General features: G+C 43.4%; 1 protein-coding gene across 1 annotated transcript in view; it reads left to right on the plus strand.

Annotated features, from left to right (window-relative positions):
* LOC104157624 (protein crumbs homolog 2-like) overlaps positions 1-25,736 on the plus strand; it is a 39,507-nt gene that overhangs the window by 12,551 nt on the left and 1,220 nt on the right. Inside the window, exons 3-12 of the mRNA XM_009695035.1 lie at positions 1,538-1,733; positions 2,269-2,408; positions 2,931-3,113; positions 4,064-4,177; positions 15,092-16,039; positions 16,877-17,433; positions 18,315-18,480; positions 19,339-20,206; positions 21,841-21,957; positions 22,438-22,564. Coding sequence (XP_009693337.1) covers positions 1,538-1,733; positions 2,269-2,408; positions 2,931-3,113; positions 4,064-4,177; positions 15,092-16,039; positions 16,877-17,433; positions 18,315-18,480; positions 19,339-20,206; positions 21,841-21,957; positions 22,438-22,564 — 3,416 coding nt within the window. The remainder of the gene's footprint in view (positions 1-1,537; positions 1,734-2,268; positions 2,409-2,930; positions 3,114-4,063; positions 4,178-15,091; positions 16,040-16,876; positions 17,434-18,314; positions 18,481-19,338; positions 20,207-21,840; positions 21,958-22,437; positions 22,565-25,736) is intronic.

Consider the following 25,736-nt stretch of genomic DNA (forward strand, 5'->3'; position numbering starts at 1 on the left):
TTAAAGAGTTAGGTTGCTGTGAAGGAATGCTGCTGATTACCAGTGGAATGAGGAGAAGTTACAACATCAGGAATGCAGTCCCTGATGCTGACTCACTCTCTGATAAAAATGAACAGAGTTGAAGGAGAAAAAAAGCAGAATTTCTTTGTAGGCCTTAAGATTACTACTAATTTTGAGCGTCAAGCATAATTCTGTCTTTGCAAATCAGTTTCTTTTTTATCTTTATGCTGAATCCTCAATTCAGGATTGTGGGATTCCCCTGCCAAAGAAGTGATAAAATGACCCAGGAAGCTGGAGGAGCCTGTTGTGCTCCAGGTTATTCTGATGTCAAATATGAGGCTTTGCCTTATGGTCTAGTGCTTCATCTAGAGGTTCTAGCACCATTGGCTAGCAAGGCCAGGTTGTTTCCTGGTGCTTGCAGCCAGAATTTGGGTGAAGGAAGTTTTGCGTGGGTGTTGACGGGTTTGAACCAGCAGATTAGGGGGCCCACATTCCATCAGGATTAGGATGGCCATGTCCACTATGTGGTGAACCTTTGCCAGGAAGGGGAGATTAGATGGATTGGCAGGTGCCACTGTAATGACTAAGGTTTGGAGGTGATGCCAGGCCATGGACAACTGAAAGAGGTGGAATATAGTATGGCAAGGTAGTCACGTAGAAATTGCACAGGAGATCTTATTCTGTCAGGGAAAGTTGAGGCTTTGGACCAAAAATGTGTGACTTGCTGTTATTCTTGACTAGTAATAGTGGAGCTAACACCTAATTTTTAATAGCGTTTCATGATAAAATTACTTACTAATATCTAGTATCACTGTAATTAGCATTTTGCACTGCTTTAATGCTTTTTTCCTAGGTATCTCAAAGCAAGTTACAAATATTATTTAAACAAATGGAACAATGTTTTGGAGAAGCAGGTAGAGATCACTTTTCCCATACCCAAAATGCAGCTGCCTCTGATGTAGAACACTGGATCTGATTAATAGCAACGCAACACAAGTGAAGAGTACCATGTCTGTCTAAAACTGTAAGAGCTATATTGTATATAAAAGTTTAAATAACACTGACTAGCAGTGTGATTCTTCCCATCCCTGTCCTCCCTGCCCTCAAAGGATCCCAAACCAAAACAGCTATCATTAGATTTTTAAGAACTATATGTAAGATCAAGATTTTATGGCTTTCTCAGGAAATGGATGTTATCTGTGAAGTTATGACTGATTGGCTACTTCAGCAAACCTGAATGAAAGAGACTAAAGCTTTGCAAATGCTGGAAACTATTTTTAATTTTGATACAAGACTAAAATCGAAAAGTCTAGACAAAATAATTTTGTTTGCAAATAAAAATTAAAGGTCCTAATTTTTAAGAATCACATGCTGTCCATGAGGTCCCAATACTCTTATGGCAAAATTAGAACAGATCACTATGCTAGCCAGTTTAGCTTGATAACCTGGCTTTTGTGATTCCAGCTCAGAAGTCCAGGCAGCACAGATATACTTTTCTGGATTTGTAACACAGATTTTTCTCTGTTTTGTAACAAAGGTATGAACTGTGATGCTGAAATAGATGAATGTGATTCAGACCCTTGCCAGAACGGGGCCCTGTGCAGTGATCATGTTGGGTTCTACACCTGCACCTGTGCACCAGGCTACCAAGGAATCCAGTGTGAGGTGGACATCAATGAATGTGTGAGCCAGCCATGCCACCACAATGGGACATGTCATGACCTCGTTAACAGGTGAGAAATCAGTGTTATTTGGGCAATTAGATACCAGGACTGTTCTAAAGATCTGCTTAGTGTGACCTGTGAAAATCAGAGTAGAAATCTGTGGGGGGAATTGGATTTAGTGTTTTATACATCCCGGTGGCAGTAACAGAGTGACTTATGGCAATAAGCAAGAAGGCCCCTCCCAGCAGCAGAACTCCTAGAATGCTTAAAGGAAGGTAGAAAAAGATTCCTGTTACTGCTTCCAGCTGACATGTCAGATACAAAGGGAAGTGATTTGCAGAGCGTGAATGGCAAAGGCAACTGCTGAGAACATACCTGTGTGTCTGAGTTTACCTTTTCACAGGTAAGGTGTGAACTCAGAGGTTGCTGAGGGTTGTCTGCTCTGTCATTACTGTGGCCTGTTTGTGCAGATGGAACTGTCTTTTTCCTCTGCCCCACAAGCGGGTATGAGGACTGACAGCTCAGCTCCATTGGCTCTTTCCTTACATTGGACTTTGCAATCGAATTAAGAGCTTATGCATTGCTCTGTCTTGCTGCTCCACAGCTACCGTTGTGACTGCAGTGACACAGGCTTCGAGGGGGACCACTGTGAGTTGGATATCCTGGAGTGTGCCTCTGAACCCTGTCTGAACAGTGCCACATGTGTGGAGGGAATCAAAAACTACAGCTGTGCCTGCTGGCCAGGTAGGTTAGAAATCTATTTTGCTGTGCTGGCATGTAGGCACATTGCAATGGAGAGCACGTGCTAAATTGCCATGTTGAAGAAATAAAGAATTAATGATCATACTGCATGGTCCAGTGTGGGGTGGGGTTTTTTTGGGGTTTTTTCCTCTTTTTTTTTTTTTTTCCCCCCATTGTCTGAAACAGTGAGGCTGCCGCTGCTGCCCTTTACAGGCCATCCCAAAATCCAATTGACCTCAACTACTGGGGTATGCACCCTGATTCTCAACCATAAAATTTTCTTTCTCTTTTCTGCCATTTTCCATCAATGTGTTTTTCTATCATGAGGTAATATTTCCCTAAAAAATTCATTATTGGTCTCCTGTGTTTGACATAGTGGAGAAATGGGAGGGCCCTGGGACTCCCTACTAATTGAGCTGCAGTGTGTCTTCTGGGCCTTATTCTCACCTTCAAGGCAGCCACAATATTTGAAAGACTAGTTCCAGTGAAGTCGTGCATGATGTTGACACTGATGTCTCCTGGCAGGTTACACAGGGCAGCACTGTGAAGAGGATGTGGATGAGTGTGCGACAGATCCTTGTCACAACGGAGGTGTATGCTTTGAGCGATCCAACCAAGCCTACTATGGAACACGGCCTGACTTCCCCAGTAATTTCAGCTATAGCCAGGCAGCTGGTTTCCTCTGTTCATGCCAGCCAGGCTTTGCAGGTGAGCTATGCAGTAAATGTTCATCCTGTCTGCACCTGATAAATGCTGCATGGTATGAGTAGATAGGAATAGAGCAATGTTATCTATGCAAAGAAATGACTTAACGACTGGTACTTCAGAGGGGGCGGCAGCCTGGTGCTTCAGGAACGTGCTTCTGTTCACATCCTGTATGAATATATTGCAGACAGCTGTCTGAATGTCATTCTCTGCCCAGCAAACCTGTCTGAAGGCTGAGGCAACAGCCTATGCACTTTCCAAGTGCTTTGATGAATGCCCTTTGGCTATGCAGATGCCGAGGTGGTTTCTCTTTGTCAGTCTCTCATGCATATGGCAGAATTCATCCCTACAGGATATCTGTGAAACATCTCGTCAGAGGAAGCTAATTCCCTGGAGCCCCAGATAACAATTATAGCTGTTTCCTTGATGAGACTACTCTTGTGACAGCAACTGTATAATCAGAGGGGGTAGGAGAAGAGGGGGTTCTTGATACCTTCGTCTTGGAGCTAGAAGCTCTGTGGATGTTCAGCTGAAATATCACCTTTCCCTGGTTTATAGATAGGTATAAAAGGGTGGATTTAACACCTGAGGAAATTCCCTGGTAGGAGGGGCTAAACAATAATTCTTTATTCTTTTTTGAGAGAAAGATGAGAGTTTGGTCCACAATTGCACAGATGGGAATGGTTCAGAAGTTCTGATCCTGCCACTGCTCCCTTTCATGATGGTGGAAAATCATCTGACCTTTCCATACTTCGTTTTCCTTAATTGTTTTGGTGATAGTACCTGTTTGCCAGAGTGTCTGGAGAGATGTGCTGTAGTGCAAGAAATTATTTTGCATTTTTAGATGACAGGAAAAAAGTGCAAAAAGTTATGAATGCAGTTGTCATTCAGATTCTTTCCTTCACTGATGCACATTTGCACTTAAGATGCCTATTTGTGTTTTCTCTTTAAAGGGGACACCTGCTTTACTAACATTGATGAGTGCAAGTCCCAGCCGTGTCAGAATGGAGGGCTCTGCGTGGACCTGATTAATGGCTTCCTTTGTCATTGCCTACCAGGTTATTCAGGTACTGTTGGTGAGGTGGGGGGGTGGCTGGAATCGGGTCCTTCTGGTGAACTAATGTTGAGCTGCTGCATTACTGCCTGGCTGCAGGACTGGATTCCAGCGCAGGGGAGCCCAGGCTGCTGAGCAGGACTGAGATGATCTGTGGGGAGTGTGGTAGTGGTGCAGTGGGATGTCTGCAGTTTAGGGCTCAAATGCCATGGGAAACCTATGTGATTTTGGTCAAGTAAGTTGATAGGCTATGAACTAGATTTTGAGGCATAAGATCAACTATGTAGAAGAGTCTAAGATCAGAATATCTAGGGGATCTGTATCCTGGAGTGAAAGTTCACTTGGAGAACTGTGGGGTTTTTTTATACACTGTGGGAGTTTTTTATACATGTACTATGAAGGTGAACAAAACCAGCCTTCAAACAAAGAAAAGAGATGCTTAACATTCTAGTTGTCACAAGCTACTGACTGTAACCGATTGGATCACCAGCACATAAAACATCCGTAAAACATCTCCACTCCTTAACACCCCTGGATGATAAGAGCCAGCGATTTTTGGCTGAAGGCAGTAATCTGCTGTGTTAGGAGGTCAAAAGGTCTTTGTGATGTGAGCAAATGAAGCCTTCTCTGTTTACAAGGGAATGGGGAGTCTGGGCTCTTACACAAATGCCCTGCCTGACCCTAATGGATCTCAGTTTTCTAGCTGAGAAGCTAGGGGATCGTGAATACTGCATACCAACTCTGTTGGGAAGGTACACTGCTAACTGATACCAAACTTCATCTTATTTTAAAATATTTGTTCTCAGTCTTCTGCATCTTTAAATTCCGTGTGTGCTCTCTCTTTTGAGCAATTTAACACCAAAAAGCAGTTTATAAGAAAGGTGGTCCCCAGCACAATCTTGTATTTGTGTAGTTTTGAATGGATGTAACCTTTCCCTAGTGTTACGAGGCTGCCATCTCGTGGGAAAAAGACAAACTTGAAGCCAGAAGAAAACCTTGTCCCTTTAACTTCTTGCAACAGCGGGTAGAAGCATGCCAGAGACTGTCTTAGGCCTTTATTGCATGGGAAAGTTTTCTGTTTTCCTTCTGTGGTCATAATGGTTGGGCTATGTTGGTGTAACTCTGTTCAGCTCTTTCCTGGGAAGACCCATTACACAGGTGCTTTCACTCCCAGCATCTCAAATCTTTGTGGAGTTTTCTGGCCTATCTCATTTGCTTTGGATTCCTAATTTAGGCTAGGCCAAGAGAAATTTGCTTTTGTAGGTGAGGTTTTGAAAATAGGCTTTTAGCTAAGCTCTTTATTGCTACTTTCTTGGGTAGTTGCAATGCTATACTCATGAACTGAGATCTTGTCCAAAGAGATGGTTTAAAGTTTATCCTACTTGTCAGAATTCCCATGCACATATGTGCCCTGTTCCCTTTTCCTCCTTCAGTGCCCCAGAACCCTCACAGAGTTCAGAATTTCATTGTGCTTTGCCAAATCTGCAGATCTTTTTAATCCTTTCCAATTCTTATCGTGTTCATGGGCAGAAAAGCTGACAGAAACACAGGATGATGGGCAAAGGAGTGCTAGAGTTCATTCTGTTGCATCAAATTTGGGTTCATTAGTACTTGAAGGGGATTAGAAGCAGGTTGCTCTTCTGGGTATTGCTTTTGGTAAAAGACTTTGTCTCAGCTGAGGTAGTTCTGACACATTAACACAGTGAAAGGCTGGGAGCAGCCTGTGAGATCAGTGAGTGCGTGTGGAGGAGTGAAGCTGACAGGGAAATAATAGCAATTAATCTCCCCTCCTTTGTCAATTAATCCCAGTACAGTCATGCTGGGTAAACAGCTTATTACTTCATATTAGGATCACAGAACAACTTTGTGAAGCTTCCCATAATGTTTCTGTTCAAAACACATTTCTGTGGCAGCTTAGATCTGCCATGAACTTGGATTTAAGCTGCCTCCGCTGATTAAAGTGAACTTGCTACTCTGATGAAGAATGCCTTCTTGGGGCGGCAGGGGGTTCCTTCTGTATTTTTTTTTTTCTTGGGTCTGAGGAATCTGGGGAGTGTTGGGATAACAATGTGAGTCAGGAGAAATTCTTTCTTTGCAAATTAACTGCCTCAGTGCTGTCTCAGGCTACAGCAGTGCAGGGAGATGAGCCAGCTCTCTCTGAAATGTAGTTGTTGCAAAAGCAGAGCCTCATTCCTGAGGAGACTACATAATAGGTCCTGAAAAGTCTGTTCAGTGCATCAGTTTGTGCTTTAGTAGAGGATGTACCCTGAGAGGATGTAAGAAGTATGAATCAAAAGATTGCATGGGTACTAAATGAAGTGAGAAGGAGAATGAATCTTGCATGGTCTTGGAAATTATGTCATCTGTGGTCAAGAGAAAAAACATATTAGGAAAAGTCTGTCTTTTAGGGGGGGAAAAACAAAACAAAACAAAATGAATTCTTTGTTCATAGGAATGGTTTCAGTCCATCATGTATGTACTAGGCAGTAGTTTAGGCCAGGACATGGAAAAGACAATTTGGAATGGGAAACAATTTTTAACCTGCAAGAACGTAATCACTGAAGTGGAATTTGGCTCATTCATTCTTTAAAACCTTTTAAATGGCCTGAGCACTCCCACTCATATTTCCACTCCTGCTAAAACTGTCTTTAGAAAGGCAGTGTCCTAAAACACAGTTCTGTGGCATTGGTCAGCCTGAATGAGAGGGGAAGAGCACCATCATTTCAATGGCAGACATCCCTTGGCAGTGGCACCTTGTGATCATGGTAAAATTCTGAGCTTTTTCGCACATGGCCAAGGAACACTGCTACTTTTATGAGAAATCAGAAGGTGATGTAGTGGTAAATTTGGGAGGGATCGTGATTGTGAATGTGTCTCAATGTAATTGGAGTGCTTATTGACCATTTTACTTTGTTCAGCCATAATGTCTTTCTCAATTGTCCTTAAAGAAGTAGGATACCTTCTGTATAGCTAGCTATAAATGGTTACTCTGTAAGCGTGATACCCCAGATCAAATAGGCTTGAATTCCTGGGTCGTGGGTCATGAAATAAATGGGAGATGCTTCTTCCTTCTAACCACCTTTGGACAGGTTTAATTTTTTTGTGCAGGTATTTCTTGATGTCAGATTTGTTTTAGAGATGTAGCATCTACAGAAGGGGCAGCTAAAAGGTTAAGATAGTAAAGAGATTAGAGGACTGTTACCCCTTCAACAGAATCTCATTTGGTAAATATAGCTAAAGGGAGCTAGGGAACACTTTGTGAGACCCTCCCCTGCTTCCCTTCCGTTCCACATTGCATCTCCCTTCTGGGTCATAGCTCCATGGTTAATCAGACCTTTTGACTTTCCCGTCATCTGATCAGAATGCTGCAAGAGCGTATGCTTCAGTCTAGATCCTGCTTGTGTCTAGGTGTCAGGTGAGTTTTGATCAAAAGCATCCTCTGAGATTCTCATGCTTGTGACTGCACGATCTGTTTTGAACTAGCCCCTTTGCATAGATTTTCTGACTATGGACAGCCTGAGATATGCCAGTTAAAGATTTTTGAGAGGATGACTTCCTTACTAACGAAATTGGGCAAAGCCTGGCTTAATGTCATCTTTAGAATCAGGCCAGGCAAGTACATGGGCAGAGCAGTGACCCAGAGAGACAGAGTTCTCCTGTGCGTAGGTACAGCAAGATTGCTGTCTTCTAATGGTGTCTGCTGGGAGAGATGACTTCAAGGTATCAGACATTAGACTAGATGTAGTGTGTTGATTTTCACATAAAATGCTTATCAGCAATGTTTATTATTTTCAGTGATAATGGATTTACTTGCCAGGAGGCTACTGCTTGCAGTATGTGAACTGCCATGTACCCTTCAGACAGATGAAATTTTCCTTTTTCCCTTTTTTTGCCACCCCCCCCTCCCTTTTTTGCCCCCCTTTTGGGGGGAAAGTAATTCCTAAATTTCTGGGACTCATTTACTAACACAGTGAGGAAGTTGCTAATCTCTATCTAAAGAACGTGTGAAATTTGGAAATTTCTGTCTAAAGTCCGCTCTCCATTTTGTGACATTTGTCTGCTAAGAACCGTCTGACATATTTAGTGTTCTTTACCTTGACCTCCTCCAAGAAGTTTTATAAATGATTAGGAACAAAATAATTACCTGAATTTAAACCCCATGACTGAATCTTGTAACTTTCACGATTGTCAGTGTGTAAGAATGGGGAATTAAAACCTCTAGAAAATGAATCATCTGATCCTTTTAATTTCTTTAGCATCCTCCGGTTTCAAAGAACCTAAGCAGCTACTCCTCAATTGTGTGTAGTTTGAAACAGATGTTCAGTGATCCACCATTTTGGCTTATAAGAGGTCTTATTTAAGTGGAGGTCTTATTTAAGTGTTTTATCTTGCATATATATATATATATATGTACACTATTTAGAATTGTCATGACTGTGTATTTCTCCATCCTCGTTCTGTCTCTGTAAGAGAACCCTTGTCTGTATATATCCTTAAACTGATCCTGGGAAAAGAAGCAATCACAGTTTCTAATTAGCAATATTTCATGTAATGAATTTGAAAAGATGTAAAGACTAGTAGGGCATCAGAATGTGTGCTGAATTATGCTACATGGATTTGGGTACGGTATATTTCCAATCAGCAGTATACAGATAGACTCTGTGTGTGTGTATGTAAATATCTCTGTGTGTGCGCGTATAAGTCAAAATACGGATCTTTGTAAAGGGATTTAACATTCTTTAGTCTTCACAATTGTTATACTTTATTGTTGCGGCAGGCGGTTGAGTGGACACAAGCTACCCATTTGTTTTCTCTTGAACAATAACAGGAGGGTCATACTAGCTAATATAGATTGTATTTAAAATCTGTGCTAGGATGGGTCTGTGCGTGCACAGGACCCAGATGTGACTATCTGAGAAGCTTTAACTCCAAACAAACACTCACCATATCCCTCCCACTTAAAATATCTGTAAAATTGACTGGCATGTTTGGATTGAGTGAAATGAAGAAAGTAAAATAGCTACAAGAGTTGTTGGAATGCTTTCTTTTAATATCTTCAAGTGATACAGCTAATGCAGATTCCAGACTTTGACATGTGGGAGTTTTTGTTTGCTTGGACCTGACATTGATACTAACAGACTCCAAGTTTGGGGAAAAGCTCCCAGATAACATTTCTTCACAGAAAGGGCACCTTCTCTGGGTGCCTTACAAAATGAAAGTACAATTCTGCCTCCAGGAAGTTTACAATATGAAAGTAACCACATTTCAGAAAAAACAAAACAAAACAGAACCTCACAGAAAAAAAGTGAGATTGCAATAGCTAATTATATAAGGTTGCTAACAAGGAAAGAGAGAGTTTTGATTCTGCAGTCCCATGTTTGAACCAGTACAGTCAGCATAATGCAGGGAATTTCCTTCCATTCAGTTTGACTTCAGAGAAACAGATCACGGTAGTTAAAACTTGAGACTTTTCTTCGTGAATATTGCAGGGTGGAAATGCTTGTGCTCTTAAATGCACAGAACAGGGCACACGGAGGAGCGAAACTACATTAAGTGCTGGTCCCTGATTAAGTCAGTATTGAATGTAGTACAGTAGCCCAGGTTGTACTCTGCATTTGGAACTCTCCTTATTTGTATGGTTTGGATATTACACAGTGGTGGCAATGCAGCTTTTTGGCTTAGCCTATAAAAAGAAAAATCCATATTTTGGCCTTATTCATGAAATTTGGCAGATCCACCTGGGAGGTGGCAAGGGCAGGAGACTGTCTCTTGACTTTTTACTGTTGGAGTGAATGCTGTGGATGCTGCAGGGTATTACTGTAATGCACTGAGTGAGAATACACTGTGAGTCCGCATTCTTCATGTCAGCACTGACAGAGGCCAGCTGGGGAGGTTTAGAGCAGGGCTGGATTAGATCTCACTGCAGCGCAGGTCTCTTCTATATTGGCTAGTTTCATCTCCAATCCCTTTTTGTCTGACTGGCATCAGGGAGTGCTTACACACATTCTGCCGTTTCAGTCCAGCCTTTTTGTCATTCCTCCCCCCCAAATTCACCAGCATTTTTTTCCCCTTTACTGTCACAAATGTCCACAAGGAGTCGGCCATGAAATCTGTGCTGATTGGCGTGATCCTGAAGGGAATTTTTCTGCTAGCAGGTAATGAGATCTATGCAGTAATTGCAGTGTGTCCTGAATGTTTGCGTGCCTGCTCAGGGCAGGGAGCTGGTTGTGCGATTAGTGGTAGCTGGAGGCATGAGAAGCAACAAGAATTGACTAGAAAGGAAGAATGTTTTTATTTTGAAGAGACCTAAAGTTTTGTTTTGGAAACTTTAGGGCAAGGGATTTCCTTGTTGCTGCAAAATGAATGCAGAGCTGTCAGCATGCTCCGTGTGCATCTTTGCTACAATTCTGCAGTAATCAAATCCGGGGTCTTCCAAGGCATTGGTCCTTGTTTTGTACTCGGGTGTACTGTGTAAACACACAGATGTCTCCCTGTTAGTTGTGTGAAACGTTAGTTTTGCTTTTTACAGATGTTTTCATAATTTTCCTTTTCCTTTAATGATTTAAAACTCCTTTATTGGGAAGTAGTTTTTGTTTTAACTTGGAGGACAAACCCTTTGCTGGCCTATGCACTTCTCCATCTCCTCCCCCACCGTCTCCTTGAGTAGTAGTGCGCAGTGAGAGGTCGGTCAAAGCAGTGTGTTGCCATGGAAATGGCAGTAATTGTGCAAATATAATTGTGTCGGGGTCCATTTGTTGCGGCTAATTCTCCCTCTCCCTCCTCTCTCCCTCCCCTCCTTTTTTCTTTTGATAATAAGAATACAAACCCTAATTAGGATGCACCAGGGAAAGGTTGCTAGGAATTCAGCTGCCTTATGGGAGAGGGCAAGCCAGTGCTGGCCGGGAAACCCCACTGAACTCGCATGTTTCAAGATTGGGCCTATGAATGGACCTCATCTTTCAAGTTTTTTTGGTATATGACTGCTAAATTGGAACATCTCTCTTTCTGTGCGCTTATTCTTTTGACATATTATGTATCTGTTGAAGTATACGATTCTTACACTGTATACGATGAATCTTTGCTTATTAATAGCAGTCACTAAATCGTTACCTTCATTCAGAGAATGGCAAGCTGTATGGATTTTAATAACACTTGCATCTGTGAAACAAGGCTTCTCACCACATCGTTAACACTTTAGAATCTAGTGAATAGATTTGTATTTGAAAATACTGCAGGCTGTTAAATCTCAGCAACTTCTGAGTGTCTTTCTGACCCATCCCCTGTGGGTTGTTAGCTTGGGACTGTTAGCTTAAACAGTGCTAAATGAACTGGAATGTTTGAAAATACTTGTCTCCAGATAGCAGTCTTTTAAATAACACTTGTCTGATTTTCAGATAACAAGTTCCACTGGTTTATCTTTGTTAGTCTTTAACTAGATAAGAAACTCATCAAACATTTTAAAGTCTCCTAATGATGTAATGAATCAGATTGGCAACATTGCTCTTACTATTGATAATTCAAATAACAGTAAACACTTGAGCTAAGAAATTTAGAAGGAACAGAGAAGACTATGTAAGAGTAACTTGTTTTTGTCAAATAGAGTTGTCCCCCTGCCTTTTATTTTTTTTTAAATATACCTGAAAAGGGATGCCTAAGCTTCTCTTAGAGAAACAAATTACTTTTGAACTTCTTAATCCACTTTCCAGTGAGTTTGCAAAGACACAACTGTCCATGTCTTGGAGAAGATTGGAATAATGGATATCCAGGAAACGATTTGTACTTCTGGATACTGTAATGGCCTATGGCAAAAACCCCATTTTTTTCTGAAGTAGGGAAAAGTTGCTTTATTTTGCTGGCATCCCCTTCTTCATTTACACTCTCATCTGCAGCCAAAACCCAAAATTACAGACCCCTCTGCTGTGCTGAAATTAGTATCGAGGAAGCAATATGCAACAGAAGTCTCCTTCTTCTGCCTTGTTTTGGTGTAACTGAAGAATTTGACAAACCAGAGATGTTCAAACACAGTTGACAAAAATCATTGGTGATAAGGGAGGAGGAGAAAGGGCAAGAGAGCAGGCTGATGAAGGGTATGGTCACTGTAAGGCATACAAGGAGTTAGTGATGTAGTACTGGGTAACTGTTCAGCTAAAGGGCAACAGTGGCTTCCAGGAAAAAAAATTGTTGTTAGCCAGATTTTCAGAACTCTTGCACAGTCTCCTCTGTATCACTTTGTTTTTAAAACTGCTCCAAATTCAAATCTGGCACTGCACCGGCTTCTAGGAGAGCAAGAATACATTAGGTGTTGTTTTAGAGGCCCTTTCCGTCTCCTGCTTTAGTCCTGTGAAGGCTGGCTGTTTGCTGGCAGAAGCAATGACAGCGATAAAGGTGATGCTTGTGTGTTTGGTTCCTCTAGGAAGAGCTGCCCTGCTCTTTCTGCTGCTGAACGTTTCCTTTGCCTGTTTGTAAGCTGTAAGGTTAGACAGCAATGTGTAAAGACCTGAAGTGTCAGCTTATTCTTTTCACCCATTTTGAACAAATAATCTAAGGAATCAAACCAGCTGCATCGCATGGGAAAGCTTGGTGTTTAATTAGCCACCAGCCTGGGCTTGTGCACTTGCCGTAGGGACTAATTTGCCACCTGGTGTGCAGCACTCGCCCCACAGGTGTCAGCTGGGAGGCTGGAAGCAGCCTGGGCAGGAGTTCCTGCTGCTGTTCAATGGGGAGAGCACGCTGGCCACAGGAGGTGTCAGGCTAGGAATGTGATACGGGAAAATGGGGCTCTTGACCCTGCCTCCCAGCCTTCTCAGAAATGCAAAAATTTACGGCATCTCTGCTTTTGTTATCCAAACCTATGCTATCTTCTCATTGCCCTGGTATACATCAACAGCTCTGATCTGAAATGAGCAACATCTCAAGGATTTGGGACTATACCAAACCTGTCTTTCTGACACCATTCAACAGCCTCTCCCCTTAAATCTGACTGCAAACTTGCAGTTTTGAGAGCCCTCCAATCCACTGATAACTCAGAAAACCCACTCCACATAGTTCTACTGCTCTACTGATTTTTCTTAATTCCAATTGAAGTCTTCCGTCTTCTCCCAGACTGATATTCTCTAGGCCCAGAGGTGTCCAACACATTTCCTTCAAGTGTGGCCATAGCATTGTGTTGAAATCTTAACGCTATCCTTGCCGCTTCCTTTACAGGTAAGATCACACCCCAGATTCTGTGTGCTGAGCAAGCTCGGCATTAATAGCTGGAGAAAAAAGGCTGTGCTGAGGTAGTATTAGCAACTCTGAATCTGTCCATCAGCTGAGCTCTTCTTCAAGGCAGACATCATTGGCCAAATTCAGTGCTTTTCCACAGGTACCACACCGCAGTTCTCTTCTAGTTTATGTCAGTAGAGAGCTATGTCGTAGAGGAATCTGAGGTAATGTTGCCTACAGAACAGCTCTAGCATATCTGGAAAGTGCAGAAATTACCAGAGCCTTCCATTTCTCTTTCAGTGCTTCTCAGAGCTCCATACGTGTTATGTCCCTACACTGACAAAACCCGACATTTTGGAGCTGGGAGCTGGTGTTGAGTCTTCGCCTATCTGCAGAGATAGCACTGGTAACAGCAACTAAACACTGGGTCTGAAAAGAGTAAACCAACTTGATTAGACAGCAGGGTACTAGACGTTTGTGCAAGACTGCCTGTGAGGCATTGCTGGGGCATGAGGGGGGACAAACCATCATGCATGCATTCAAGAAGTCTGTATCTTTGCCGAGTTTTTTTTCTCACACATAAAGTCCAGCTCCAGTGCTCCTAATGCCCCATCTCCCCTCATCTCTTTCCCTCAGGCAACTCTCTAATCTCTTTGACATGCACATTCTGTCTAGTGGCTTTTCTTTACAAATGTCTTTTGTGTTTTGATTCCCCTCCTTTGTGTGTGAATTCCTTCTTTTTCTTTCTGCTGTCCTCGTTGTGCTTGCTAGCGAGATCGGCGCGTAATGCTATTAGATTGGGATAATCCATGCTTGGTTTATCTGTGTGACTGTCTCTGAAGATTAGTGAAAACCAATGTTATGGGCTAGATAAAGTGAACTGGTTCAGAAGGGCTCTTCTGTCAGTCTGGAAACGCTCAGGAAGATGACAGCAGATTTTCATTAACCAGATTTGAGTGTAATGTCTTGTAATTTACTTGAGTCCTGTTGGGATACGTGTGCCTCGAGGAGACAGACGAGCTGCAATGCAGTACTTTTTACCCAGTTCACTTCTGCAGAACTGGACAGAACTGAAATCAGCTTAGCGCAGAGTGTCTGTGGAGCATGTTTTGTTTGTTGTTCGGTAATGTTCGATTTTGTGAGTGTTTTACAACAGAAGGGTTGTCTGGGAATTTGATTTTTCTTAACTGAGGCTTTCCAGTAACTTCCCTGGCTAGTGATCCATTTTGATGCTGTCTGCAGCAACGGTGCCTGGAACGTGCTCCAGTCAGATCTATAGACTTAATTTGAGTTTTAATGTACCCAATCTATGTATGAAAGAAGCATAAAATCCTTGTCTGTGCTGTTTGATCCCTTTAATATGCTCTGCTTGCTCTCCTTGCATGTTGATTACATGACGTGTTTGAGATTGTCTGGAAGAGGACAGTAGTCTGTTGGATGGTGTAGGCTGACTGGCCGAAGCTCCATAAATAGCACCTTCTTTGCAGAATGTGGGAGGACAGCAGAGAAGTATGTTTTTCATGCTCTTATGTCAGCGGTAGGCCGCTCTGTAGTGAGCGTGGTGTTTCTTGCTGGCAGCTCTTGATCTGTTAGTGGTTTCCTGAAGAGAATGGCGTAGAGAGCGGCAGTGCTGGGGAGGGCAGTCTGTGCCTGGCAGGCTTGCTCTGGGGAAGGGAGTCACGATCCCCTGCAGTGAGGTCCCATTTCTAAATCTCTTTTGCAGGTGTGGAATGTGCTGTTAACATCAATGAGTGTGAGGAGGGTCCCTGCAAGAATGGAGCTGTCTGTGAGGATGGCGTTGCTGACTATACCTGCCACTGTGCCCCTAGCCAGGATGGCATTATATGGGGAGGGAAGAACTGCTCTGTCAAGCTCACTGGGTGCCAGACGCACAACTGCCAAAATGAGGCCTTGTGCATCCCAACCTACCAAGCTGAGAGTCATGGCCACCTGTGCCAGTGCCAGCCTGGTTTCTATGATGCCACATGCTCAACACCAACAACGTTTTCCTTTGCTTCCAGAGGGTATCTCCTCATTGAGCTGCCCATGAACAATCAGAGCAGGAGGGATGTAGCAGGAGATCAGCTTGCCAGTGTGTCCCTCCGGTTCCGAACCACCTTGCCCAGCGCTATCCTTTTTTACCGAGGCCATGAAGCTGAATACTTGTTCCTGGAGCTCTTTGACGGCATTCTGCATGCAGGACTGAAGAGGGAGGATGTTAGGTACCTGCTGCTCCTGGAGGGGCTGAGAGTTGATGATGGCCAGTGGCATAAAGTTGAGGTTGTTCTGCACAGCGCTGTGCAGCTAAAACTCTGGCATGACTCCTGTGATGCGGGTGTCTGCCTGAAGAGTTCTCCTGTCCCACATGGCGCTGCTTTGATCCCACATGCCTTCCTGAACATGTATGTTGGAGGTGCGGAGGATCCAATGGCCAACAACACACAGAGCCAGCAAGGCTTTGTCGGCTGCCTGGAAGATGTTCAGATAGATGCTGAAGCCATGCTCCCAGTGGATCTGCCTGTGGACGAGTCCTCCCCAGTGAAGCAGGGCTGTGACCGGACAGAGTGGTGCCTCTCCCAGCCCTGCTTTCATGGAGGGCTGTGTGTGGACCTTTGGGCAACCTTCAGGTGCCACTGTTCCAGGCCTTACGGAGGCCCAGCTTGCTCATACGGTAAGTGCTACATGATTTACATCTGCAGCTCCTGTGTCAGTTGGTGCTTCAAAGATACTAGATAAGCATTGATGCTAGCTCTGGAAACAGTATTTTCTACTTGACCAGTGAGAAAAGTAAAACAAAACCCTCTGTAAATAAAATTCTCATTGATCCCTTTTCTGTCACTTGCTCCTGCAGGAACAATTGTCATTTTTGTGGTGAAGGTGTTACTCTTTGTTGAGCCAGGGGCTCTGACTTCATCTTCGTATCAGATCTATGTGAATGCAGGAGGGCTGGGAAGTTGTTTTACTGTGGAAAGTTGATTTTGAGCTTCTGAGTTAGGATGAATAGTAATGTATTGCTTTATAGATAAAACACAAAGTGTCAAAGGAAGCTCTTTGACAATTTTGAGTTAAAACCATATTTATTTGCATTTTTTGTTCCTGCAAGGCTTATATTTATATTGTTCTAGTTTTTTGTTTCACTCCTGAGTCCTAAACGTGGCAAGTACAAAGTTGTTCTGCTGTTAACCGAATTTATGAATTTTAAAAGCAACTTTGTAGCTTGAAAGTCCTTGAGTAAATCTGCTAGCTGGCAAGGACTCTGCTAGACCTGTATTTCCCTCTTCTACTTGGGTGCTTGAATTCATTCCCTCCAGAGAAAGCAAGGACACATTTGCCTACTTCTGAATTTCACAGACCTGTGTAGGGAGAGAGCATAATTACCTCGATGCACGTTGAAAATATTGGGAAGAAAGATCTTGCATCATTCATAAGGAGTTGCAGCTTAGAATATCCCTGTGCCAGCTGCATTCCCCTTGTCATTGAGCTGGTGTGTGTTTCTTTTCTCTTCCAGAGCGCCCAGCAGCAACATTTGGCCTAGAGGATTCCACCAGCTTTGCCTCTTTCACCCTTTCCGATAGCCTTGGTGCAAACTTCAACATCTCCTTTTTCATTCGTAGCCGGAAACCTAATGGTTTGCTATTGCAAATTGGCAATGAAACTGACCCCTGCCTCACCATATACTTGAAAAATGGCAAGCTGAAGATAGAGATGTTATCTAAAGATACTGTGACATTTCCCGAAAATTTAGTTGATGGGAGAAGACATTTGGTAGCTCTGTCTTTCCAAGGAGGAATTGTTGGTGCTCACCAGTCAGATGCATATGTGGAACTAGGACAACTCGTAGCAAGACCTCTTCTAGCTGGTTATGAAGTGTATATTGGTGGACATCCTAAGGCAGACAGCGCTGATATGTGGGGAGGCTATTTTAAAGGCTGTTTGCAAGACATCCAACTGAACAACCACCAAATACATTTTTTTCAGGTTGAGAACTACAGTCTGCCACAGGAACTCAATAGGACTCAAAATGGTAATCTTGTGAATGGTTGCATCTCTGATAACACCTGCAAGGTATGATGTCGCTCACTTGTCTCTACATGTGTGCAGTTGTTTATTATAGTTCAGTGATTACAGAAAAGTTCGACTGTTGCTGATATCAGGAAGATGAGAAGTTGTTTTTAAGTATTGAAGGACACATGGTCCCATATGCTCCTATGTCACCCAGTATACTACATACAATTTAAGCACTAAGTTTTCTCTAGCTCCTCTGTAATTTTTGTAGTTTGTAGAACTTGGGTAGTCCGGCTCTTATGCTGCCCGCCTCCATTTTGCTGAACCTACACATGGATTCCAGACTCCACCCTCTAAGCAGTAACCTTTCCAGCTCCTCCCTTCGTCCTGCTTCAATTGCACAACAACCTCCTCCCCCAGGAATTCATCACCTCAGCAGCAACAGGTCAAGGAACTGTCTCCATGGTGCCCTTAGATCAGAAGCTGTCTCTCCTTTATGCCACACATGAAGATGAGGAGGCCATACTCTCTGATTTTTGCCCTTCTTGCTCATGGTGCTATAAAGTATTGTCATGCCTCTGGTATTAGGTGTGTCCTTCTAGTGACAGAATGTTGAGAGGTTTTTCAGGAGCACTGCAGCTTGTTTCATCTGTTTCTCACCTTTGCTTTTGTGCTTTGTCCTTTTCCAAATTGATGGAGCTCTACCTAGGGAGTTTCTGTTGATCAGCAGTGCACGCAGGGAGAGGCAAGGTCTCAGGAATTTCTTGTACAGAGACCATTGTGCTTCCTTCGCTGCTGTTGAGTCACTATTTTAATTACCCTTCTTTCTTGATTCAAGTGCTGCTCGTACTAATCTTTGTTGTCACATTTCCTTCTACCAAGTTCTCCGAGATCCAAAGATGAATTACACTGCTCCTAAATTCTGCTGTTTTGTTTTTCAGTCTGAACCATGTCAGAATGGTGGCAGATGCATTGTCACTTGGAATGACTTCCATTGCAGCTGTCCAGCAAATTTCACTGGGAAACTTTGTGAAGAGAGAGTCTGGTGTGAAAGTGACCCATGTCCTGAAGCTACCAGCTGCATAGATGTTCTAGCAGGATATGTGTGTAAGTACTGTTCCCTGCTTATGTGTTGATAAAATCCTTACTGTTCACTGTCTATAAGCAGTATTCCTAGTTTGTACTGTTGCAAGAAATACAAACACATGCTGCAAAAAGGAACTGGAGAATGATGCCCAGGTACGCACTCTTGCAGGCAGCATGCACTTTAGGGATTTACCACCAGGTTCTGACAGAGCAGAGATGGTACTCAAAGGTGTTTTCTTCTGTTACTTTGGCTTGATCAGGGAGGAACCAGTCCACTTTTGTGGAGTGATGGCCTAACTTATTATCATCACAGTGCAAGGACCATCCTGCTCTCTGTAACATTCAGCCACTTCTAGAGTCTCAGGTTATTTCACCAAGTAGGACTCAATTAAGTATTGCAAATGTGTCTCAGTTTTCTCCTAAGACAGAACCATGGAGAATGAAGAAAAATAGTTGGGTAATGATGCCCCGATGTGGAGGGGGTGTTGTCTGGTGGCTAGAAAGTCTCCTGGTACTCAGGATGTTGGGATGTTCCCAGCTCTGCCACTGGCCACATAAGCAGCTTTGGATGTGTTACCTTCCTGACTTATGTTCTAATTTTTCTAGCAGTAGAAGGGGAATAGTTGTATTTTTGTGCAGTGCTGTGAGACTGATGAGTAAAAACTGCTACACAGGAGCTGGATATTATTATTATTATTAGAGGTAAAATTGTAAACAGGAAGAGTTCTAAGGCTGCCAGCAGCCAGGCCTGTAATCCTACTCACACCAAGCTTACAGGATTCTTAAGGTAAAGAGTGGCCGGGAGTTTCCCATTGATCTGTCTCAAACATGACACCAACTGTCTTTCAAATCCCTTGTGCTCTACCCCTTTATTTATAGGTCTGGCTAATGCAACATTTAATAGTTATGATGCCGTTGAATTTACCACCAATACATCAGTGACTAGAACTCTGAGCAGCCTCCATGTGGATTTCAGGACCCGGGATGAAGATGCTGTTTTGCTTCGGGCTGTGGAAGAAGTGGATTCCCTCCAAGTAGCCATTAAGAACTCCTCCCTGCTTGTTGACATCAGGAGTGGGAATAGCATCGAAGGTGTCAGCTTCCTGAGTCAGAAGTCTGTCTCGGACGGTGCCTGGCACACCATCTCTGTGTCTATGGAAGAGCCATCCGCGCTTTCTTCCAGATGGCTGGTTCGTTTGGATGGGTCTGTTAATATGACTCTGCAGGGAAGTGCTGGGAACTTGGACTTCCTAAAGAACAATGCAGTGATTGTTCTAGCTGAAAACTTCACTGGCTGCCTAGGACAAGTGAAGATAGGGGGGATCTACCTGCCGTTCACTGCCCATCTCTGGTACCCCCAGCCAGAACAGTTCCAGCAGTCCAGCAGAAGGACCATCCAGCTGGGCTGCACGGGGGCTGATGTCTGTGCTTCCAGCCCTTGCCTCAATGCTGGCACCTGCGAGGACTTGTTCAATTCCTTCAGCTGTGCCTGCAGTGCTGGCTGGGGGGGGCAGCTGTGTGAGTCTAACATTGATGACTGCCAGTCAAGCCCGTGTGTTCATGGGGACTGTGTTGACGCAGTTGCAGATTTTCAGTGTGAATGCTTCCGGGGATTCATTGGTAAGAAGTGTGACATCAACGTCGATGACTGTGTGCGGCACCAGTGCCTAAATGGAGCTACCTGCATTGACGGGGTTTATGGCTACTCCTGCAAGTGCCCTCCTCAGTATTCGGGACCTCGCTGCGAGTAAGTGCCTTGGTTTGATGCAGGGGTCAGAGGAGCCCCCAGATGAATTGGACTTTTACTTTGGCACACTTTGGGAAAATTTTTCGTTGCAAGTATCTGGTAGGTTAAGCACCTAAATTCTGCTGTGAAGTGGAAGGTCCAAAGCCTCATTGAAAGGTGCTCAGCCTCATACAGGATAAGGATCCTTCCTTTTTATGTGGGTTATCCCCATGCTACGTTTCAGAGCTGTTTAAAGTGCAAGTACTGTCGCCTGTCATCACTTCCCACTTCATTTCCCCAGAAATCCATCTTCTCCAGGATCTGACTCCCCTCTGGCCTATTGCTGTATTGATTTAAAACAAAACAGAACAAACAAACAAAAAAGCCTGCTGGCCAGATTATGAAAGAAAAGGAGCCTCCCAGCCCCCAGAGGGTGGAGCAGGCTGTATTCTCAAGTTTTGGGTGCACTGAATGTCCTGGAGTGATAGAAATGGTCCCAGTGAGGATGGGTTCCTGGACAGAGTGCAGAAGAGGGACAATCTAGTCTCTGCTGAGAAAGCATCAAAGGTTTATCAAAACCAGCAGGCTTTATAGAGATTTCCTGTAGCAGAAGTTCCTAACTGTAGTTATTTTTGCTAGTAGTGGTACACAGCCAACTTTCAAGCGATACTCAGGGGCATCGGTGAGCAGAAGGCTGCCAGTGCTAATGAAGGTGCCCATTGCTACTACCTCTGCAAAAACAAGCCTTACCCTGACAAATATTTTTGTGTAATATTGGATAAAAATACATATACACTCCTAGACTGATTAACAGCATTCCTTCAGCCAAGGGCTTGGTTGTATTTTGTGGTATTGGTCCTAAGACTAAGGGCATTGTTTCTGTGTATTGGTTAAAAAAAAGTCTATTTGAGTATCGTGCTCCTTATCAAATGCGTACTGGGAGAAAAAAGTTTCTTTATCCATCATCTTACTGCCTGTACTGCTTAGCAGTGCACATTGCATGGTCCCTACATGGAGCTCACATAAAATTTGGTGAAAAATTGGTACGGAGTCAGGAGGAGGGCTGGAGTTTTTTTATAAGGTCCATATTTATAACATTTGTATTAGTTTGGAAAAAATCCAGCATATTTTAGTCACAAAGGTATGTCTCATATCGGTAAAGGAAGTAGGAATCAACATGTTACTTAGACTTCCATCCACTTGTGCATGTTTGAATTGAACATTGAGATAACTGAAGCTCAGCCACGAAAGTGTTTATCTAATCTACCCAGGTCAAATTTCCTGTTGTTCTTACTGCATTCTGGTGTAGACTGTTACCTGGTACTTGCATTACCCTTTCTGTGGCCTAGCTGTGCTGCAGTTTGGAATTCCAACAGTATCCTCTCCCTTGTTTATATTTTCATCAGCAAGAAGAGGCAACTATGTTAGAAAAGTACTGATAACAGCTCCTGCATGTTCTCTGGGCATGTTTAAAGTACCTCTGACAATATGGATGATTTCTGAGACTATTCCCTTCTCCACTTGTGTCAAACTCCTTCCTAGAAATACCAAGGGCTGTGCTTGTGACCCTCACCAGCCCAGTCTCCACTGAACCCGAGTACACTTCTACCCGAGTGCTTTAAAGGCTCTTTCTTGCTCTCTCTTGCTTTTCCCAGGTGGCCGTTCCCACCTCAGCAATGTGGTAAGAACTTCACCTGTCTGAATGGTGGCAAGTGCATCAGTGAGAGCTGGGGAGCCAACTGCACTTGCAAGCCGGGTTTCACTGGAAGGAAGTAAGTGCTATTTTTCTGATGCCTGCAAAGGAGCTCATGCTCTGATTCTTACATCAGTGGGATAGCTGAGCAGGTTCAAATGCTTCATCCTCTTACATATCCTTTTGCCATTCAAACAACTACTCCAAACCTGTAAACTATAGCTGTTATTTTTAGAAGAGGCAGGCTTGATATGATCCTGCTGGCAATACCAATTTTTGCAGCATGAACTGCTTCCAGGTAATTCTTGTGCCTCATGAGAATTCATTAACTGTGCTAGAGACCCATACTAGCTTCAGTCACACAGAAATGACAAAAGGAGGATTGGTATGACTGGGTAAAAATTTCATGTTGTTGGACCCTGGAGAAAGCACCTGAAAAAGATGCAACAGGAACTTTTTGAATAAATGAGGCTTTTGTAGACTGTATGACCTTGTGTTCTATGGCACAAGAACATATGTGAGAAATTTCATTTAATTCTAATACACTTTTCCTTTCCAGTTGTCAAATCAATGTAAACAAGTGTGATCCAAACCCTTGCCAGAACGGAGGTACGTGTCAAGGCTCTGAGAACAAATACGAGTGTGTGTGCAGTGCCAGCTACACAGGAGAGCGCTGTGACATTAACGTAAGCACTTCCCTTTGCTCGTGGAAGCTCCTGTCTGTTCTTCCAGACTGTGAGTTGTGAGGAGCAGCAGCAGAGTCCCTGGGTACCAGGGTATTAGTGAGACTGCTGACATGTTGCACAGTCCCCTGTGTGTGCCCTGCCTAAAGCGCAATTAGGGCATAAGCTGGTACCAAAGAAACCTGAAGCGGGAAATTATTTTTTCATTGCAGTGCTGTTGCATGTTAAGTCTCCAGCACATAAGCAACTGCAGCAAATACTTTTCAGTATCTGCATGGGCTGTCTCTGCAGCTTTCCTTAGATTTTACTACTCCTTGGACAGTAGTCATACTACTGCAGTTGCACTTGTAGAAAGGAGATGTTACTTGTATCTCCCCCTCAGTTTCCTGGAGAATGGAATTTCAGTGGGCATTTTATCTTGGATGAGAGTTACAAAGCACCTTCCCTCTCCGAAGATCATCTGGGTGGAAATGGATGTGTTTGGAGAAGGGAAGTCAGATGAAGTCAGGCTAAAAGTGATGCAAGTACAAGTAAAAAAGTAGCATCCTTTATCTGCCGAGTCTGCTTCTGACCCGACGGGCCTGGTGGATGGGCAGTCTCAGCCATGCTTTTCCTTTTCTGCATAAGCAAAGCGTTGCTGTTTGAGGCTGGAATCCTTCTTGTGTGGAAGTAGTTAAATCATACACTTTCATTTTCTCTGTAAAGCTGTTGCATGGACAGGTAGCTTGGCTGGTAACCTGGGAATGTACTAACCCATACTGCATGGAAAAGGCTGTGCGCCAAGGCGGGGTTTGCTGCTGTTGCTGTTACTAAGGGTTCTGTAATGCATGTGCCCCACGGTCACTCCTGACATTTCCAGTTTGCATGCACAGACTCCTTCAGGCATCTCTGTCTCCTCTGTCCCAGGACACTTCTTGTAGACTCCTGGTATTCATTTTCATCATCCCCATTACTTTTTGCAGAACTGTCTTTTCCCTCTTATAAGGCCAGGGCCTGCGGTGAGGGGACAGGGAGGAGGACAGGGCGTGGCTGTTGGCCGGGTTTGCTTTTAACAACAGCTGTAGAAGTGAGGGGACGTTGGCTGCGCTCGCTTGCTCTTTCTCCCTCCCACCAACGGCAGCAACTAAAGAGCACGCAGCAGGCAGAAGGGTGGGCTGCTAAAAACTCCTGTAGTGTTGGTGCCGTGTGACTAATCTGCATGCTGTGTGAAACTAGAACTAACCCCTAGCACATCGCTCAAGTTTGGCAGGCGCAGAGAATCAACTTGAACTTCAGTCATTTGAAAATGGCAGAAGGACTTCCAGGTCCTCTGGCAATATTCCTTCTGCGCTGGGTTGCTTTGTGCCATCAGCATAGACTGTTCGGCATCCAACAGCTGTAAATAATGAAGCTTGAATTCTTTTGTTTTTATCTGTAAGGTGGCAGATACTATTGTTAGCAATTAGAAATATTTCTTATTTTTAGGCTTATTGTAATTTTAAATCTATCTTTAATGAAAAAAATGCCACATTTTTTTTAGTTCTTTGTTGTTGAGTTCCATATCATCCTTAAATCCACCAGAATCTGAAGAGTACTCCTTCGGCTACGTTTCTCTCCTCAGTACTTGGGGCTTTTATTATCTCCATCTCCCATCCATGTAGTGACCTTTTTAACATCCTCCGCTTCCTGCTCCAAGTTGTCTTCAAGTCTGTTTCATATCATTTTTATATAGTGTGGACCCTGAAGTATGTGCCTTTGTAATTTAAAAGTTTTGAGCTACGAATTCAATGCAGCTAGGACTTGCCATTCACTATTTAAATTACTTAAAATCTTTTGCCCTAGGATTTCATAAAGTTCCTGCAAGGTATGTCAGTTCTTGGTTTTGTATCTGAGTCTTTCCTCTGGCTTTGAGATTGGTAGCTGTTAAGCCTGAAACTTACTACACCTCCCTGCCCCAAGATCTTCAAGGAACTGCTGAATCACAAGTCTGCATATAATCTTGTTGCGATGGATAGTTTAATAGCTAAATAAATTCTCTGCCTTGCCATCAGAGGCATCATTGAACTTTTTTTTAGTATCATTCCCCTACTCAGAGAAGTTTTCTGGGGTTACTGAAAAACCACATTACTCTGCATTAACTCTGTAGTTTTAAAATCTTATTTGCAACGTTGGTTAGATCTCTCCTAGTGACAGCTATGTATTTTAGTCTCTTACTGGCAAGGAGGGCCCTTAAAAGATTTCCACCATGGATGCTGAATGTACTGGCATTTAAATCTTATGGGGCTGTCCTGGTGTGAAAAAGCATAAGCAGAGAGGAGAATATGGAGCGTGTGATATTATTTGGACAGTTTCACCTCACATAATAATGTCTGAAGTGTTGCTCAGACTCTTTAACTACTGCCGTTGTAACAGTAACAACAAGCTGTGCGTTATCTTCATCAGCAAGTGGTGTGCAAGGGACAGCTTGCTTTGTAGTGATTTTGTAGCTCCAGGATTGGTCCCGTAAATTGTCTGCGGGTAGTTTTGCTTTCTCCATGCCGGTTAGCCGCCCAGCGCAGTAAATCCTTTCTTTTCTTCCCTGGGTTAATTCTGTCCATGTGCCCTGCATGAAGTATTGTAATAGTATTAACTGTTCCATCGGTAAATCTCTGTTTATAACTCTGCCCTGTTGAGATCAGCTTCACCAAAGCTGCCAGTTAGAGAGTGTTGTTGATGAGTGTCACTAGTTTTGAATTAGAAAGAAAAATTCAGAACATGTTACTGTCTGTTCTTTGTGTTAAAAACAGTCCATTTAAAAAAACATGTTTTGTGAGAGATTAAAGAATGAACACGAAAATTCTCTGTGCAGGTGCCCTCAAGCCCTGTACTTGTTCCTTGCTTCTCCTTTGCCAGTCAGGTACAGATCTGCTTTTTTTTGCTTGTCTAAAAAACTTGTTCCCTCTACTCTGGCCGTTTTGGGTTCTTTGACTGAGGTGACTGTAACCACTGGAGTTTCATTGTTTCTCCGTTAATTTCTTTTACAGAAGGGGACTCCAGGTGCTCTCTTCCCCTCCCCACTAATTGAAGTAGCTGTCCCTGTAGCCTGTGGCTCTTTACTGCTACTCAGTATTGGTCTCATATTCATGATTCTCACTGCAAGGAAGAGGCGCCAGTCGGAGGGAACCTACAGTCCGAGTCAGCAAGAAGTGGCAGGGGG

Source organism: Cariama cristata, unplaced genomic scaffold (genome assembly GCF_000690535.1).
Source record: "Cariama cristata isolate BGI_N322 unplaced genomic scaffold, ASM69053v1 scaffold2962, whole genome shotgun sequence".
Taxonomy (NCBI): Eukaryota; Metazoa; Chordata; class Aves; order Cariamiformes; family Cariamidae; genus Cariama; species Cariama cristata.